General features: G+C 35.6%; 1 protein-coding gene and 1 long non-coding RNA gene across 3 annotated transcripts; both read right to left on the minus strand.

Annotated features, from left to right (window-relative positions):
• Positions 1-11,910: 11,910 nt before the first annotated feature.
• On the minus strand, positions 11,911-13,872 carry LOC107616581 (uncharacterized). Its single transcript, XR_001614563.3, has 5 exons — positions 13,452-13,872; positions 13,108-13,275; positions 12,835-12,938; positions 12,361-12,756; positions 11,911-12,278 (listed from the first exon to the last, which is right to left on the minus strand). It is a non-coding gene; the product is annotated as an uncharacterized LOC107616581 (long non-coding RNA).
• Positions 13,873-14,205: 333 nt separating this feature from the next.
• On the minus strand, positions 14,206-18,676 carry LOC107618959 (protein PHOSPHATE STARVATION RESPONSE 1). 2 transcript variants are annotated; one of them, XM_016321152.3, is made up of 8 exons: positions 18,300-18,676; positions 16,948-17,407; positions 16,301-16,460; positions 16,127-16,203; positions 15,986-16,025; positions 15,624-15,684; positions 14,833-14,902; positions 14,206-14,753 (listed from the first exon to the last, which is right to left on the minus strand). In XM_016321152.3, the coding sequence occupies exons 2-8, from the start codon at positions 17,362-17,364 to the stop codon at positions 14,538-14,540; spliced, it is 1,041 nt and encodes a 346-aa protein (XP_016176638.1). In that variant the 5' UTR covers positions 17,365-17,407; positions 18,300-18,676; the 3' UTR covers positions 14,206-14,537. The 2 variants fall into 2 exon arrangements, with proteins under 2 accessions (XP_016176638.1, XP_088355915.1); XM_088499789.1 differs by having other exon boundaries at positions 16,948-17,327; positions 18,300-18,441.
• Positions 18,677-20,332: the final 1,656 nt, after the last annotated feature.

Here is a 20,332-nt window from a genome sequence, read left to right on the forward strand (position 1 = left end):
AGACGCTGATTGCCTCAATTCGTTAGTCCTCTTGGTAACGATATGCATTCGCTGTAGTATTACTTGAATAATTTGGTACACTTGCCAATTTCCAAACACATTAATTTTCCGCTCATCAATAATTATTAAAACAAAATTGTGTATGTCATTATATCTATAGAGATAAGTATATAGAAATTAATTTGAAAAGTTATAAAAATTTGAGTATATGATATAAAATTAATTAAGTAAAAATATCAGTAAAAAAATAATTAAAACTTAAACCCACTACATTATTAAAAATAATTACATATAAAATTACTAAATATTTTTTTATCAAACACATATTTTATATATATACTTTTTCAAAATTTTGAAGGGGGTCTAGGCCACTACTTGCCCCTTATCCGTCCTTGGTTGGAGAGGAGCTTTTGGATTCTCTAAAAAAAGTCAAGTTAAAAGTGTGTTTGGTTTGAAAAAAAAATATTATCTCATTTTTTAAGATCAAATTTTAAATCAGAAAATATAATGTTAAAAATAAAATACAAAACAAAGCAGTAGAGTGTTAAAATTTGCTAAGTGATATGTTCATCAACAAATTTAACTCGGTGATATTTTCAGCAACAAAAAAAATTGCTAAGTAATATGTTCAGCAACAAATTCAACTTACAGGATCAAATTCAGCTCATTGATAATTTTTAGCAACAAATTTAATTATAATTTTCAGCAACAAAAACTATAGTTCCAAATATGATTTACAACAATAAAAAAATAAATAAAATTCAACTTTTAGCACCAAATTCAAGGTGTAGTGATGATTTACAGCAATGAAATTGAAAAAGAAATAACAAGGTTAAAGGAAGCTCACCTCAGCACCTACCCAGGGATTAACTGACGGTGAAAGAAGGAAGCTAGCCAACTGAACTGACGGCCGAAGAAAGAAGAGGACAACGGCCATCACCTGAGGGACCACAAGCTAGTTCAATTGTTCTGCCACTGACGAAGTGAGCGCAAAAAGGTGTCGACTGAGCTTGAGATGGTGATTGCCAGACCTAGAGAGAAGTGAGACAACGGAGACAAGAGTAGCATGAGAGAGGTGAGAGAGCTTGAGTGAGTAGAGAGTGATGAGAAAGAGACACCAGAGAAGATTAGAGAGACTTTACCCCAGAGAAGAGAGACTTAAGAATAAGGGCTTGGGGGTTAGTTTAGAAATGATGTCATTTCTATTTTTTTAATATTAAATCTGTCCGAGTCAAACTGATTTTCACCAGGTACAATGCATGGATATGGTCCAACAAGTGGCTCAGGACAGACGGTAGAGACGCAGAAGACAGAACATTGATAAAGTGAGAGTGAGTGAGTCACAATAGCGAAGAGTGAGAAAGGAACGAGTGACCAAATCCTAAACCCTTTTTGCTTTTCTTTTCTTTTTTTTCTTTTTTTTTTTGCCAAAATGCATAATGATATCATGTATGTTGATATTTTTATTTTATAATTTTTAGACATTCTCTTTTTTTACATTTTTTTATATGGTAGAATAATACCATGTATACATATTTTTAAATCAAAGAATTTTCATCTAAAGTGAATCTATATTAAATATAAATTTAATCTAATTATTAACAATCTTATTAGTGTTAAAATCAAAATGAATCACACAGATTTTATTTTTAAATAAATTATATATTCGGTCAAAATCAATATTATATATAAAAATTATACGTTTAAATGATAATATCACATAGAGTAATAATAAATTTGAATATTGATATCTACCATAACTAATTTCTAGATAAGAATAATAAGTTTTTAGTTATATATAATTTTAAAAAATATATATTTATTATTAAAAATTATGTTTTTATTATAACATAGATTTAAATAATAATATATACTATGAATAATGTCTAAATAAAAATAATAAATTTTTAATAATATATAATTTTAAAAAAATTATATATTTATTATTAAAAATTATATATTTATTATCACGAAGAATAATAATAAGTTATAAAAAAATATCTATTTTAAATAGTAAATTTTTTCAAATTATACTCATAAAAGATGCACATATCTTGTAATAATATGATATGGTATAAATATAAATAATAAAATCTTTTTAAAAGATAATTTTTTAAAAAACGAACAAGCAAAAATTTAAACTATATATAAAGACATATTTTAACATGTCATTAGAAAATTATATTCACAATATTATTTTAATTGTATTACATATATATTTAGGTGCTTGACATGGGTAAGTGAGAATCATCTAGACCATCTCAACGTAGCGAGAAAAAAAGAGACACAACAGAGATTAGCATTAATGTCATTGATAACCAACTCTTGCATCATCTGTACTTCAATTATATACCTCACATACCTCAATATTTTTATTCTATGTACCACGATTTTTACACTGCTGCAGTATATTCTAACCAATCTCTAACAACCATGCATCCATCGCTATACAACCTATTTCCACCATCATTTATCGTGGGTCTAACTGTCACAAAATTTTGGCCTCCTACTCTCTTATATCCTTTTCAATCTACTAATCCAAGTGATACATATAAAATTTTTAAACTACTAAAGTCTCCACAACATCATCAGTCTGACTCTATACAAATAAAAAGCATCAAAACATACAAGTGTATACGATAAGAAGGTATCTACAGCCAAGAGAAGAATTGTCTGCAATCCACATTTGTCTAAGAATATGGTCGGTGTGAATACTGTCTCTATCAAAGATAAATTTTTAAAAAATAAAAAAACTACACTAAGGATCTCACACAAATTTCTAACTGAGGAGCAAAAGACACTTTTAAAAAAGAGTACACCAAGTGGATATTCTATTAGCATGCATTCTCTAAACAACAAAAAGGCCGAGCACAATAAACGGAGAATTGAATGGTCGTCCGTAAGTTTGTATATTACAAGAATTTGCATCAATCAGCTAACTTAGTAATCTCACCAATTCTTTTATTTTGCAGTGAATCCGATTTTATTTAAGCCTCTTGCATACATGGATTTGGATGACTTAGATATTAAAATAGGAACCTATGTATTTGCACCAAATAAAAGAAGGTTATATATCTCATTATCTATCTATTAAGGCTTTAAAAAATGGTACTAAACTAATCTGTTTCATGTTTGTAGTGATGAAGTATTGGCGACAACAAATAAGTTTAGTAGAACTCGTGACAATTTCAAGTCATTAAGGTGGTAAAGTGTGACGATTTAACGAAAATGTGTAGTTCATTTAGTGTGGGTCGCGTTCTGATCGACACATGCATGTTCGATATGATCAATGAGTGGGTTCATGTTACTATTGGGACGAGCGAATTCGACGTCCTTGTGAAAGAGGTTGGTAGAGAAATGTATGGAGAAGAGTGCTTTCCGAACACAAAGGTTGAACAAAAAAATAAACGTGAAGTGGTGCCGAAATATATGCAGCATATTAAAGTAAGAAATGAAGCTAGCAGTGGTGTTGAGCCGATGGTGGCTGGATGGGATCCTGAGGCAGAACGTACGGTGGTGGAATCATTGGAACAAGACAAGGGCAAAGTCGGAATTCTATCTTGTGAATTAAATGAATGGAATTTTCAAAATTCAAAAGGCCATTATGTGAGAACCGGTTGTCCGCTGATTAATGGAAAGGAGGATGTTACGGCAATTATGGCAACTAATATGGATGAGGACTCGGACTGCACCGTATCATGCACTTATGAGGAGATCCAAAGGGGATATCCTATTTGTGGGCAGAAGAGGGAGCATTCAATTGCTAATAGGAGGATTAATAAAGGGTTATTGGCAAAAAGGCCCAAGGAAGTGGAACATAAGGGTGGCAAAAATAAAAAGGATAAGGCCCAATTGGAGGAATATGGCTTTGGAAACAATAAAAATAACGTGGCCCAGCTGGAGGAGTGTGGCCTTGGACAATCAAACCTGGTGATGGATGACCCGGTTGAAGGAGATGAGACCCGGTTGGCTGCATGTGCGCTGGAGTGCATCGTGCCGCGAGGACAAGCAGGGGAACAAGACAGGGACGGCGGGCCTACAGATAGTGCGGCGGAGGAGATGCTTACGGTTGGAGGTGAACCAAGCCGAGGCCAAGAGGAGCATGACCAGTTCACGGGTGATGCCACAATTGGAAACCAATTCGAAGGTTTTTATTGCAAAATGAGTAATATGAAGCCGGATGAGGTGGAAGGAAGAGTACAGGCTGCGGGTGATGCAAAGAGCTAGGAGTCAAACAAAGACGGGACATTGGAGGTGGGTTTGGGGCGAGTGTCGGGGTTTGGAAAAGCCATTGAACCACAAGACCGAGTAGAGGAAGGGGTAGCCACAGAAGAGGATTTACACGAAGATTCAGTGATATGCAGAGACAAGAAAATCAGGAGTTGGGAAGAGGAAATGACAGAAAATAAAGAAGCATGGAAACTGGCAGTCGAATCAGGAGCAGTACCATGCAGCGATGAGGAGGACATCATGGCAATTCTTCAGGATCAAAATGAAGCCATAGCTATAAAACGAAGACAGTCGAAGCGAAAAGAGAAATTCAGAAGAAGTCACCCAAAATGCCACAAGCAGGTGTGTAATAATCTTGGTAAATGATTTTAAGTTGTTGGAATATTAGGGGGTTGGGAGGTGTTGCAAAATCGAACATGATAAAAAAATTTAAAAATAAGTTTAGAGTAGATATGTTGGGGTTGATAGAAACAAAAAAAGAATTGCTGAACAAATATGATGTAGCTAGAATTTGGGGCAATGATAGAGCTAGTTGGGAGTGTGTTGATTCTATTGGAGCTTCGGGAGGGTTACTATTAATTTGGGATGACTCTGTATTCAAATTGTTAAATTGCTATAAAGGAGATAGGTGGTTATGTGTAGAAGGAGTGATGACCAAAGATAATTTTCACTGTGTAATTTGTTTGGTGTATGGTCCACATGTGAGAGATGAAAAACTCTCAACGTGGGAGGAATTAAGCTTTATTACAGGATTGTGTCAAATCCCGTTTTGTTACATGGGAGACTTCAATGAAATTGTGCATATAGAGGAAAGAAAAGGGGCGACCAACTTGTCAGCTTCTGCTAAGGACTTTAGAACATGGATCAATGACATGGAGTTGGTGGACTTGTCAATTAATGATAGGAAGTATACATGGTTTAGAGGTCAGTCATGCAGTCGTATTGATAGATGCCTGGTGAGCTTGGAATGGCTGGATGTGTACCTGGATACTCGTTTAAGAGGGGGCCCGAGAGGTCTCTCAGATCATTGTCCTTTGATTGTGGAAGATAGAAGAATAGCTCAAGGACCAAGACCATTCCACAGTTTAGACGCGTGGTTCACGCATGAAGGCTTCCTAAGAATGATGAAGGAAGAATGGAGGGGCTTGGGCGACGCACAGTTCTTAGATAAACTAAAGGCGCTGACAAAACCACTGGGTAGATGGCACAAGCAGCACTTTGGGAATATACAGGAGAAGATACAAAGGTTTGAGGAGGAGATCAAGAAAGTAGATGATCTGGTGAGCAGCGGAGTATATGATGGTACAGTAGAAGCAAGAAGGAAGGCGCTGGTAAGGTGTTGTGAGGTATGGTATGAGAGGCAAGATATACACTGGAAGCAAATGTCTAGATCTCGACATGCCAAGGAGATGGACAGGAATACTAGGTACTTCCACAATATTGCATCAGCAAGGAGGAGGAATAACAGGATTGAGTCTTTAGTAATTAACGGAAGGCTGGTAAGGAATCATGCAAGAATTAAGGTTGCCACTAGAGATTTCTACAGGAATTTGTACCACCAAGAAAAGTCGCCAAATATTAGCTTCCGAGATGGCTTAGTTAATCGCATAGAGGAAGAGGAAGCACAAGCACTAGAGGTATTACCGACAGTGGAGGAGGTAAAGGAGGCAGTATGGGACTGCGAATCAGCTAAGGCCCCAGGTAATGATGGATATAATATGAATTTTATAAAAAGATGCTGGGAAGAGATTGGAGCAGATTTTACAAAAGCTGTGATAAGTTTCTTTGTGACAGAAAAGCTACCAACAGATTCTAACGTTACTTGGGTAGCGCTGGCTCCAAAGTTTGTGGGTGCGAAGGAGATAAAGGATCTTAGACCAATCAGTATGGTGGGATGCGTGTATAAGGTTATATCAAAAGTGTTGACAAGAAGAATGAGGAGCGTAATGCCAGGGCTAGTCGGGAAATCACATAGTGCATTTGTTAAGGGCAGGAGGATACATGATGGAGCGCTAATAGCATGTGAAACTGTACAGTGGCTAAAACTGAAGAAGAAGGCATCAGCAATCATCAAACTGGACTTCCACAAGGCTTATGATAGAGTCAAATGGAACTTCGTTGATATTGTGTTGGAAAAGATGGGATTTGGTAGAAGATGGAGGGCATGGATTACAGAATGCATTAGAACAGCGTCTATATCCATAATGGTTAATGGGTCACCGGCTAAACCATTCAGGATGGAAAGGGGGCTTCGGCAAGGCGACCCGTTATCACCGTATCTATTCGTCCTGGATGTAGACGTGCTGAATAGGATGATTGGGGAGGCGATAAGAAACAAGAGAATATCACCCCTCTTAGTCAGTAGGGATAATATAGAGTTATCACATCTCTAGTTTGCTGATGATACTATATTATTCTGTCCACCGGAGGAGGAGACAGTGAGAAATTACAAGAGACTCCTGAGGTGTTTTGAAGTTATGTTTGGGCTGAGCATTAACTTTGACAAGTCTAGTTTGATACCGGTAAATTGCAGCCAGGAGTGGGTTGGCCAGATGTGCCAATTATTAGGATGCCAAGCGGCGAACCTACCAGTGAAGTATCTCGGAATTAATCTAGGAGCAAACCCGAGGCTTGTAAAAACGTGGAAGCCGATAATCGATAAGGTAGAGGAGAAATTGAGTTTGTGGAAAGCAAAGGTACTCAGCAAGGCAGGAAAGTTGGTCCTCATAAAGTCCGTAATTAATAGTCTGCCGACCTACTATTTGAGTCTGTATAAAATGCCAGTCACGGTGGCCAAAAAAAATAATTTCTTTACAAAGGAAGTTCTTTTGGGGGAAGGACGATGGACGACATTGGCTAGCACTTGTAAAATGGGAAATGGTACAGGCGCCGAAGAAACTAGGAGGCCTCGGTGTGGGAGATGCGATGATCCGGAATACTGCATTATTGTTTAAGTGGTGGTGGAGATTCTCGAAGGAAGAGTGTCCTTTGTGGAAAAAGGTAGTGTGCTCCTGCAATAATCTAAACCCCAGACAGTTATTGTCTACTCAAGAGATACCGGCAAAAGGGGGTCCGTGGAGAGATATATGTCACCTGCAGATAAAAGAGTAACAGGTCAGACAAAGGATGATTGACGGGCTGGCTATGGAAGTCGGAGATGGTAGATTAACAAGATTTTGGGAAGATACTTGGCTACAGTTGGAAAAACTGCAAGACTCCTTCCCGAGACTATACTTGATTTCAGATAACAAAGGATCCATGATTGCGGAATGTGGGTTTTGGGATGGGATTGAGTGGGTGTGGAATTTTCTATGGAGGAGGGAACTTCGCTAATGGGAAACTGACAGCTTGAACCAAATGCTTGATACCTTGCAAGATGTGAGACTGATAGCTGACACACAGGATAGAGTGGTGTGGAGATTTGATAAGGAAGGCGTTTATAGTATTAACTCATTTGTGCAGGTTTTGCAGGAACAGACCCTGACGGACGATATTCTTAGCTACAAGTTCACAAATGAAATCTGGAAAGGAATGGTCCCTCCTCGGATAGAGTTGTTTACTTGGTTTGTGTTTGTAGGTCGAGTCAATACAAAGGATCGGCTAAGTCGATTGGGCATCATTGAATGAAATGATAATGTCTGTGTTATGTGTAGTAAGGAAATTGAATCTGTACAACATCTGTTTGTTACGTGTGAGTATGCTTGGCAGGTGTGGTGCGCTTGGATTAGACATATGGGTCATGTTTGGAGCATCCCAGGTTCCATAAAAGAACACTTTGAGAGTTGGAGGACTATGCCTTTGAGAAAAGACGTGCGAAAAATATGGTTAGTTGGATTTTTCTCAATTATTTGGAATATCTGGTTGTGTAGAAATGAACTTATTTTCCAGAATAAGACAACAGATGTGGTAGACTGTATGAATAGGTCGTTTTGTTGCTCTAGAGAGTGGTGTAAAAGTTGACTCGTGTTGTTGATGGCTATGCCGGAGATGACATAGGAGTTGCTAAATTTCATGTAATGTATTTCTATATGCTCCACTGCATGTGTTGAGCTTGACTCTCTTTTCAAAAAAAAAAAAATTCCCAAGGAATAGGTGCATGGGGATGTAAGTGCATTGTTACTATCTCTAGCATACTTTTAATTCTTAATAAATTTATTAATTACCACATAGGTGCTGGATTTGGTTGCTACTATGCTAACTATATAGGAGAAAGGAATAGGATGTCAAACACATTGGTATTTGCCCGTTATGTTTTCGGTACGATATCTCTTTTTCAAGCTTGTTACCGTTTTTATTTATTTTATCTTATTATATAATTGTTGTCACTGGCTTAGCTCCTAACTATTAAATTCAGCAATTCATACTGGATTGTGATACCAAAATTGAAGTTTTGTTAAAATATTATAAAAAAGAATTCATGAAAAAAGTTGACGAAGGTCTAGAAAAGGTATATGATTTATTGTATTTTTTTCATTGTTTAATGGCTTTTATCTTTATGAATGGAGCTATATTTTTTATTTTTAAAATTTTTTGTATATAGTAATATTCTAATACGTGAAGGGTGGTACTAGATTGTTTTTTACCTGTCAACGAGAACAACATGCATTGGTATCTAGTTGTTTTTTATTTGTGCAATCATATTCTGCTAGACTTCCTATCGATTGTTTCAAATAAAGAGGGAAAGAGATCGACTATTGTAAAACTGGTAAATTAAGTTTTTCCATTTTTCTTTTAAATTATGATATTTTTTTAAAAGTTTCAAATATTATTATTTTTTTCTTATATGAATAGGCTAAATATCTGGAAGATATCCTCAAGTATGACTTGTTCTATAAATAAAACACTCCATTTAGGTTGTGGATACTTGAATTTATATTTGTGGATATTCCAGAAATAGGAAAACAAGCTCCTGACTCGTAAGGAATATCTGTATTTGTATTTTTCTCTTTGAAATGTTTATCTGCATAAGCTAACTGCGTCTTATTTAACACAATAATGACTGTGAGGTATGAGTGGCAACTTGAATGACAAATTACAAGAAGACATATAGTTATACAATAAATATAATTTTTCTTTTGCTTGAAAAAAAAAAGATGAATAGTACCTCATTTACTAGTGTGCATGATTTTGTTGGTAACTTAAAATATTTATATTTTTAGGTTAATGATGCTACAAGGATGCGACTTGCATTGGATTTGATTCTAAAGCCCACAACTTGATACTGCATAACGTCATTGACTCTGCTACTGGGAATTATAATAAGTATAAGCAAGAAGATTCAAACAAAAATTAAAAATCTGTAATTGTCATGTAGTCGTGTTTGATTTATATTTAGAATTGTTAGTTTAATCACTTTTACTTAATATTTATATTACTTGCTTCCTCTAAAAAGTTTAAATTTCTACTAGCTATTCATTACTTTCTATTTTTTTTTTGTTAGTATTGATCATAATTCATAACTCGTGACTTTTCCTTACCAAGGCAAGTGTATATTATCTTGAAAATTATTATCAGTTAGAATTCTTGCCAAATGGCATACACTCGTAGATTATTACACAATCTAAAATCAACTTTATTAGTATTTGCTAAATTAATTAATGACATTTGATAGTCACGAATATTCAACAAAATTTATTAATCATTTTATTCTTTCTCAAACTTCTGATGCTCTAACATAATTCAAGATTCAATTTTAGTAATATATTCCTTAAAAATTAAATTAAATGCATAACTCTTTTCATGAAAATCAATAACTCCGTCTGTTTCAGTCTTACACGTGATAACACGGTAATATTAAACAAAAGCCTCACTCAAAACTCCAAACTAAAATGGATATAGACAGGTGAAAAAAAATATTGTCTCCAGAACAAAATTAAATCCTAATAGAGGATCACCATCAGTTCTTAATAGCATGATGCCATTCTCAAGGAGCAACCAAAGTTTTTCCAGCAACTTGGTCAAGATCCTTTCGTCCGTTTGAAGTTATTCTCTTACCCCTAAAATACAAAAGGGAAAAAAAAAGAAAAATTACCATACAATTAAGTAAAGCATCATGGTTTCTCATGCCAACGTCATTTTAAATAACCACACTTTGAGACGCACAATACTAAATTTCCAAATAAAATATATATAAATAAATAAAAATTTAAAAGTAGTAGCTATTCAATAATTGCTACTACTTCGGTATGCTCAGTGGCTTCAGTGCAGTGAATGAAGTAGCGGCATAAGAAGAAGAAGGAGGAGGAGGCTGCATTCATGAGATTCGATTTTCTTTGAAGGCTGAACTTGTAACACTACCCATACCCTCATACTTGGTGGCGTGCCTATATATCAAGGTACTAACTTTCATAATATTGATTACATTGCGTCATTTCTTCTTTCTTTAAGCTTCCTCCTGCATTATTACATTCACTACCTTGCTTTTACTCTCACTCAAATATTCATCTTTCTGATTTTGGAGCCATACACTCGCAGACTATAGACTCTTCCTCCTGCATTATTACATTCACTACCTTGCTTTTACTCTCACTCAAATATTCATCTTTCTGATTTTGGAGCCATACACTCGCAGACTATAGACTCTGGTTAGCATTATTTTATATAATTATGTGTTTATTTTAAGTCGTTTAGTTTATGTAATAAGGCTTTGCTGTTGTTTGTTAACATTTGTAAATAGTGTTTATGCCCTTAGTTCATTTTGTACCCTCGAGTATTTTTTGATTTATAAGAGCTAGAAGAGAACGAAACTGAACCTCTTTGAACCTGTGAAACTGGTCATCTTATGAGGAACCTGGATGATTTTGGCAAAGAAATGCAAGAGTTAAGAGTAAACATGTGTTTATCATAAAAATGTACTCAACCTGGTAGAGTCACAACTCCATTGGGAGTAGCCTATAACCATTAAATCTTTTTTCTGTAACTTATGAATAATATTTGAAGATACAATCAAAAGTTTACCATATATTAGAACCACAATAAGAACTAAAAATCTACCAACAACATACTTCTCTATCCTGATTAGATGTAGGGGATAAAGCCCTTAACAACCACATGCAAATAAATGTCACATTGTACATAAAACTAAGGGTTTTCTTGCATTTTTGTCAGTGATTATAGGCGGATAAGTAGAAATAACATGCAAACTACACTAATCCATAAATATAAAAATGTTCTATTTACTACACAATAAACCAACTGAATGTGAAGTATGAGCTTCAGAATCCTAAAACTCAACACAAAAATCAAGCTTAAATTTGATCAAACGAATAAAATAACTAGTATATGGTACACAACAAATTATAACATCAATTTCAGAACTTCAATAAATGTAATCTCATAAATTTTCCAGTAGACGCATACTAATGATAGAAACATGTATATATATATATACAAAAATATAGACAACCAGAATATTTTATCACCAGTAGAAGTAATTAAATGATTAGACATGAAGCTTGGCAAATGACCAAAGTTGAAATCTATAAGCAGTGCATAAATAAGTAGTACAATCATAAGTAAAGGTAGTATGTTGATTTGTGAAAGTAGAATGTTCTAATTTTGCTAAACTGACAATTATTAGTAAACGGTGGTAATATACAACTTTCTGGTCTTTAAGATTTCCAACGAAATCCTTCATCACAAAATTAACGAATGAAGTTAATCTGCAAGTCATAAGAAAACTGATCCAAAAATTAATCATTAAATGCAAAATAGTGGATAATTTCATAGCAACTCATACATAGATGCACAGAAAGTATATAAGAATGGCAATACAACAAATAGACTACCTTAGACCAAATTTTAGCATAGATCGTCAGTTAAATAAAGCTATTTGTCAAATCACCAAGATTCTATAAGAAACGCAGAAGAAAAAAAGAAAACAAAAAAAGAAAGAATACTAAATTGGAGGCTTGGAGCTATTGGGGTTGCTTTCAGTCAAAGCAACCACCCCAGCATTGATATTTGGCTCTTGAAGTCTTCCTACAACCACCGTTTTGAAGTCCTTGCCGCTGCCGGAGGAGGTGTTCTAGCATTTCTCTCCTTCTCATCTAAACATAACCTTGTTCTTAGTATGATGAAATTGCAAAACATATTTATAGAAAATTAGCAGCTCTAAAGGTTTTAACTTACACGGTACTGGTTCCCTTCTAGCGAAGATATGCGATTCGACCCGGATTCATGAATTCTATGTATCTTTTCCGTGAACATACACGGTGAGTACACTGAATTAAACAGCCTTTATTATCAGTATCTGTATTAAACATTTAAATTTAAGTTATAAGGTTTGAAAAAATTTTGAAACTTATCTGTGGGAACGACTACTTCTATTGTTAAGTGCAGCAGAACTGACAGCACTGTTGACCTCACTAAGTTTCATGAAAGTCAGAACATCAGCTGTAGATGTCACTAGACATAATATAGCATAAGGAAGACTCAATTCATCATCATTGCAGCTCCTAATCTCTAACTTGTTCATTGTAAATCTTGACCATTTGAACATAAATGTCATATGTTATAATGTCTTTCCTGTCATTAGACATTCGAAACAAATTGTTAACAGCAAGATAATTGTGTTGAGGAGATAATTTTCATTAAAATCGTTACCATGTTTTTATTATGAAGAGAAGCAGCAAAGTTTTCATCAATATTTTCTTTGGCTTCCAAGATGCAATCAACCAGTAGCTTCACAAGTGATTCTACATTTTCCTCTACATCCAATAGAGTAATTAGAAAGAATGGAATTAGATGAGTATGAAGAATACTTTGAAATCACTTTCAGTAGCTGTTTTTTTATCACTTGCAACCAAAACAATATATTTCATATCAGCAGATGATGCAAAATTAGATACAATATATGAGCAAGACTGAGTGATCAACCTTCTCGTTTCTGAAAATTACTCTCAACAGAATGCACTTTTTTCCTATGGCAGAAAAATCCAATCGCTTACATGCATCAGAGGGAAATGCAGCTGCAGCTCTCGAATGAATTCTACTGGCTGGCTTCATAAGTAATGGAGATCTTAAGTGCCTGTTGGAGGATCCATTCTAGCCATTTGTCATCAATAAAAAGTCATTACCAAGCAATTCAATAAAGTGGATTAGTAAAAACATCATAAGGTGAATCAAATTATTCACAGAGAGAGAGAGAGAGAGAGAGAGAGAGAGAGAGAGAGAGAGAGAGAGAGAGAGAGAGAGAGAGAGAGGGGAGCAACTTAGGCAACCTTGTTGAGCGCAAGACAACTTTGGAGCCGTCACGCAGGCGAGGGTCGGCCGTGGAAACCTGGCAAAGTAGGGCTTGGACGTCGTCTTTGTTAAAGCAGAAAAGGTCGAGGTTCTTGCCTGTAGAGGCTCTGACAACCAGCAAGAATTCCTCCGACGGGTTGCTGAGTGCGTACACAGGGAGGTCGTGAAGGAACAGAAAATTGACAGGGAGGTCGTGGAGGAACTGGGTTCTTCTTCTTCTTTTCCAAAGACAAATAGGTGCAGAGAGGAGATGATTCGAGCAGAACTTCATCTTCTTCTTGACCAGAGACGAGACGAACAGAGCTTGATTGGAGAAAGAAGAGCAGAGAGGTGACGGAAACACCTTCGTCTTCTTTGTCCAGAGAGAAAGAACACTAAAATCTAAAGAAGATCAAACACTTTTTTTATTTTTTTATTTTTCATATATATTTTTGTTTTAAACTTTTGATTTTTAAATTGTTTCAAATTTAAAAATATAAACCAAAATTAATTGAATTTTGACAAAATTAAAAAGATCAAAGTAGTTTTTATAAAAGAAAAAAATATTTAAGTCTTTTTATAAAATTAAATAACAATTATTTTTTATTTTTATTAAAATATAAAAGTGATTTAGTAAAAGTATTGATATGATATGTATTAAAAAAAAAAGAAATTAATTACTGACATGAAAAATATAATCCACATGTCAATGATCTAATCTATCTACATTTTTATTGTACCAATACGTATGAATTTATTATCGGACCGAAAAAAAACCCATTAGTTAATATACAATATCAACGAACACATACATAACTCGGTAATGATTCTAGTTGAAACCCAATAATGATTCTAGAAGTTACTATTAAATATTCCAAGAATATACAACAAATCTCTTAGGTAAAATTTTTCCAATTGCTAAATTCACCCCAGATCAAGTAACCAATCATAATGTTGAAACCAAATTACTGATTCAAGAATCCAAAGTCACAAGCAGAACGGGAAAGTTACCATCACGTTATCCCCCTACAATCATTAACACTAAGACCTTCAAAAGTTCGAAGAAAAACAAGTAGTTCTAACTTTCATAAACTTTTAACCCGTTTTGGGGGAGGCGCAATCAACTGCTCGTCTCCGGGTTCCTGTTTATCATTGTCGTCGTTCTGGGGTTCTGAATTTTCATTTGTATGTAGCCCCGTGCTTGATAGTGGAGCAGAGGACGAGCCCTCTATCTGTTTCTCAAACATCATCTGAAGACGCTTCCCTTGGTCTTCAATTTGAATCTGCAACTTTCTTTGTATCTGCATAATACGCATAATATCAGAACATTACTAGTGGCATCTTTCCTACAAAATTTGGGAACAAAAACAAATTAAGTACCTCAAGTTGTTCATGAAGCCGCTTTTGAAGTTCCATCTGCAATCTCAATGCTTCAGTTATCCCCTTACTCCTGCAGCCACAATCCAGTGTGTGTTTCAGGGCATTAATTACTCACTTCAATGCAGTTAAAGCAAACACATAAAACGGTACATATCAGAAATGCGAATGATTAAGTAACCATGGGGAAAATTGAAACCTTCTTGTCCAGTTTTAAAACCTACTTAATGTTGCATTTTGTTACGGTCTAGCTCCCAGGCTGGTCTTAAACTATGACCGGCCCAAAAGCACCCTTCCCGGGAGCATGCTGGCTGATAAAGGACATAATCTGGATCATATTCATGTAGGATTCTGCGTATATTCCGCATGGATTTATCTGGATCCTTCCCAGATTCACCCACCAAACACCATAAATAGAGGGCGTAACACACACCCAAGGTATGCTATCTACATCCAATCCTTATACCTCTTAAACTATTACTGACTTAAGCATCGGAGCCTCTTGCAAGTACACGCCCACCTCTGGAGATGCCAGCCCAGAGCAAGGAGATCCGCCTCAGCCTCGTATCCCAATCTTATTCATGTTCCACTACTACAAGAGGTAATCACAATCTCACCTCCCGAACACATTTTAAATTCAAATGTATATGATATTAGAAGTTACATTGAGGACATTACACTCTATGCTTGACGAAATAAAAGGAGATGACCATCGCCAGCAAAAGGATCAGTCAATCAAATGTGTTGGTGCCATAAGAAAATATTCATCATTAAGAAGGTTACAAGTAACTCACGTTTTTAAGTCTAGAGGCTTCATTTCTTCAATTGAATCCGTCAACTTTTTCTCAGGAGCTCCTGCAATACATGCAGAGAACAGAAAATCATTCAAACTATTATTTCTCAAACTCGCCAAAAAGAACACAAATATGCAAGTTAGTCCGCGACAAGAATTTTAACATCAAGTAGATTCCTATATCTTAAAAGTATGAATGTGACAACACTTTGATCTTGAAAGATGCAAGTGACATCGAATAGGTCCCTAAGAACTCCTTTTGGAAGAAGTTAAGAGACCTGTATATCACATGGAACAAAATGTGCTTTATGAAACATTTTGGGGTGAGGAAATGGAAGAGATACTAAGTAAATTTACACATACCTTCTGATGGCTCAGGTTTGTATCGGGCAGTTCTATATTTCTGAAACCAAGATAGCCATATTCCATGATAAAAAAAACCATTGATAAATAAATACACGTCCTCATAAGAGTTAAAAAGGAAAAAGATATAAAAACAACCACCTGAAGGTGGCTTTTCACATGATATATGGTAAGGCCTTCAACTCTCATTAGGTTCAAGACTCCCTTTGGAGTAGCCTCTGTTATGTTAAACACGATGAGACGACAACAAATTAAGAACTTCTAATATCACTCAGTGAGAAGGACAAGTGCAACATTGTGAAGAAGTTAACATACTCTCACTACCACCAAGCTGATTCACTGCCTCCACAAAGGCCTCATGAAGCTCCGGAGTCCAACGCATTCTTTGCTTAGTTTGGGGTGCGGTTGAGACAGAGTCTGGAAGACCGTTAGCTTCAACAGGTGGCACTTGCTGCTGTATTGATAACTGACTTTCCTACATCATGAGAGAAGAATACACTTCTGTACCTTAAACACAAAAGTACATAAATAAACTGTGCACAAAAGAGTTAAGGTGAAAGACGACTACAGATTTCAAGCTATTTAGAAGAAACTGTGGCTTTAAATTGCCGTTTGCAATTACAATTGCTGCTGCAATACTTTTGTTGGGTACACTTCGCATTCACTTCGTAGCAACAACTGCTACCGCAACCACAATTTAAAAGGCGATGAAATATATGCACTTCCTCATACCAAGTGGTGGATGAAAGGAGAAAAACAAGAGAACTGCATTCCGCCATGCACACTTTATGATTGTGCACAGAACTAGATGTATGTTGACCAACTAAAATGACTTTTCGTCTTCATTAGTAACTACTAACTACTAACGAGGTGTGAACTGCCACCGACATGTTCTAGTTAACTTGACATGTAAGACAGCATTTAAGACTTGCACGGTGAACCACTATAAAAGTGAAACAAACCTTTGGTTTTGGCTCTGCTACATTGGTATCACTGACAAACTGGTTCCAATTCAGCTGAAGAGGATCATCATCAGACATGAAGGGATCAACCCACTCAAAATCAACAGCCTTTGGATTATCACTGGATGTGTATGGAGCACTATATACTGTATGATCATTCTGGAAAGGAGCGTTGTTATTATCAGGAAACAGAAGAATATTGTCGAACAGATCCGCTCCCCAGGAAACATCATCAATTTGTCGCAGCGGCTGAGAAGCTTGTGTTGTTGAATGGATTTCGGAAGCGGTGGGAAATGGCACGCCATCATCAGGGAAATCAGCAGGGGTTGAGAACATGTGACCAACACTTCTGATGTTGGAGTTTATTGATGAAGCCTGCGCTGCAGATGTAGGAAGAACAGGAAAAGATGAAGACATGGTTATCTCTGGTGGTTCCCAATCAAATTTGCTTTGCAATGACCTGCAACATATTTATGTGAATCGCTGAACCAGCAATAACAATAACTAAGTCTTGTACCACGAGGTGGCATCAACTACGTAAACAAGACTATGCTACAATGTTTTACTACATTGAAATCATTAAATCACTCAACCAATAATGAGAAATGATCTACACCCAGAACATAATTTGACAATTCATATATTTTGCAACTAAACCAAAAGAGCATAGGAAGACTCTAGAAAATAGTTGAATTACAAGGGCACTAACAAAAGTAATATTTTAATTCAATTGTTCACAAAAACGGAGTCAGTCCAAAACTGCAAAGTGGGATTAGAGAGTGAAAGATATCATGAGAGTTTGGTGATGATGAAGGTTTCTCTAAGCTAACCAATTTCACAAGAGTCATCAAATTGGAATTCAGTGATTCACCATTCACTACAAAAATCACATCCAAAACACCCATCAATCAATTAAATTATTATTAATAATACAACAAATGAACAATAAAAATAACAAACAACCACCCAGCTTAGAAGATGCTTTTTTTTTCCTTTGTTTTATTAGATAATCATAATCTTCTCTCTTGAGGGATCCCAATACAAACCAGAGCAGAACAAATCAAAACCCACTTGCACTTTCCAAACTTTGATAACAACCCATTAGAATAAATAAATAAATAAGTAAATAAATTATAACTTTAATAGCAGCTATGATGAAGTTAAATTGATTTCTCATACAAAATTCCTGGCAAGACATAATTAACAGAAGAACATACTAAAAGGAAAACCAAAAAGCTAGTAATAATCTATCTGATATGATGGGAAGGAATCCATCCAAGTCAGAATAACAATAATTAATAAATAAATAGAATGAAAGCCGAGGTTGATAGAACTTGACAAGTTGAAGTTACCTAGAAACAAAAGGCAGGATTCAGCAAAAAGAGCAAAGATTGTTGGGAGCAGAAGGTTTTAATGAATAATAGGAACTATGTTTTGGGGTTTGTTAATGTTGCTGTCGTCCCATAAAACGGAGGGGACGTACGAGGCTGCCGCTACTTTTTTCCCAAGGTTTTTGTTTTTTTTCGAGTTTGACCCTTTTCCTCTCATTTATGATTGTACTTCCAAACTCCCCGAGTTGACGTCACGTACAAATTATGGAGTCCCCATGTTATCCGAACCGGACCAGATCGGTTGGTTTGACCAAAAACCGATAAACCGATAATCCAGCCGGTTCGATTTGCTATGTGGATCGTTCATGTAATTCGTATCGAACTGGGAGCGATCAACCGGTGATCCTGCGCCTCCATTAATAGACTCACAACGTGTTAATTACCGTAGGATATTAACTATGAAAAGCCTTTCAAAAGGGAACAAGCAAGAGCGAACCTTGATTCTGGGAGAAGGAAAAACTTTAACAATATCATGTTGCCCACCAAGCCAAATAACTCTTTGATATATATAATACATGGAACTCATAATAATATATATTATATCAACACATTTGAGTGTCACACGTTTTTTTTGTTATATACTTTATATTTGCTCATAGTTATTATATGCACCTTATATATTACATATATACAAATATATAAAGGCATGGATCATATTATAATATATATATTACGTTTTATTATAATTTAGACATAATATAATTAAATTAAATTTAAATAAAGATTTATTTTTTTATATTTATATTTTTTTTATATTTATTTTTTTATATGTATATACTATAATTTATTTGTTGGAATCTATCTTTTAAGTGAGATAATAGGAAAGATTTGGAGAGCAGTTACTTATTTTGGCCAAGTAAAGCCAATCCCTCTTGTCGTGTCTGACCTCTTATTGGGTAAATGGTAGAGACCATCCTTTTTGGGTGGGCCTTTTTATCCTTATTCGGCCTGCCTTTATGTTTTGTGTCAGGATATGATCAGTGCCCCTACTTGAATTTGAGCTTTCGTGATGTCGGGTTTAAGCATTTTGTGGCTTCAATTTTCGTTGTCGGGTACGCCGCCTTCAAAAGGTCAGGTACTTGACGTGTTTTGAAATTTTGAAACGTTACTCTGAAGGAGCGAACATTACGCGGCAGTTCTCTTGGAATCCACACATAGCTTTGAAAAGAGGTGTAAAATGTCCCCTTTGCCCCTTCTCTCTTATAAAAAGCTTCGCACCCTCCTTCTTTTCCCTTTTCTGTTTTTGAAAACGTTTCATTTGTCTTTGCTTCCTTCATCGAAAAAACTCCTTCACTTTTCTTCCTTTGTTTCTTACTTTGTAACCATTTTTTAGTTTCAAGAATTTCTTGATCTTGGTTCTTTTGAAGAGTTCTTGGTGCTTCGAAGAGGATCGTTCGTGTTTTTGCTACTTGCTGTGCCCTTCTGTTTTTGAATTTCATCAAGGTTGATGCTTTTATCCATTTTTGTTTGTTGTCTCGACTGTTCTGGGTTCTTGAAATGGTTTTGAATGGTATCCTGAGTAGTGATTATGAAATGTCGGTGAAAAATTTTGTTTTTATATTGTCGATACTTGTTATGTCTTAGGATTGAAAGCTGTTTAACTGTTGCTGTTTTGTTGCTATGGATTGTAATTGTGTTGCCCCCAAATGGCGTCGCTATCCTTTGTTTCAGAAGTGGCGCCATTTCTAATTCATGGATTTGAATGTAGAAAAGAAAACTTTTTGTAATCATATTCATCAAACTATTTGTTGAGAACCCGACTTCTTTTGCTTGATGCCCGAGTTCTTTAATGACGATTTCTTTATTGCATTTGTAGGTATAGCTTTATGTCTCGATCCGTTGTTCACGATATGTGAATAAAAGTTTCTTCTTCTCTTTTAACTTGGGTAGATACTTTTGTACTTATCGTTGTCCCCGTAATCGATAAAGAATACGCTGAGACCATTCGTAGGCATCATAGGCTCTGTAAGAATCGGAAAGATGAGTAAACCTAG

The sequence above is a fragment of the Arachis ipaensis genome, chromosome B9 (assembly GCF_059453495.1).
Source record: "Arachis ipaensis isolate K30076 ecotype BB chromosome B9, ASM5945349v1, whole genome shotgun sequence".
Classification (NCBI taxonomy): domain Eukaryota; kingdom Viridiplantae; phylum Streptophyta; class Magnoliopsida; order Fabales; family Fabaceae; genus Arachis; species Arachis ipaensis.

What these genes read in the sequence shown, in the direction of transcription:
- LOC107618959 (XM_016321152.3), bottom strand. Translation starts at nt 17,364, where the DNA reads ATGTCTTCATCTTTTCCTGTTCTTCCTACATCTGCAGCGCAGGCTTCA. An exon ending in TCAGCTTGGTGGTAGTGAGA is followed by an intron (nt 16,204 to 16,300) that starts GTATGTTAACTT and finishes TTAACATAACAG; the next exon opens with AGGCTACTCCAAAGGGAGTC. An exon ending in AAGCCTCTAGACTTAAAAAC is followed by an intron (nt 14,903 to 15,623) that starts GTGAGTTACTTG and finishes TTGTGGCTGCAG; the next exon opens with GAGTAAGGGGATAACTGAAG.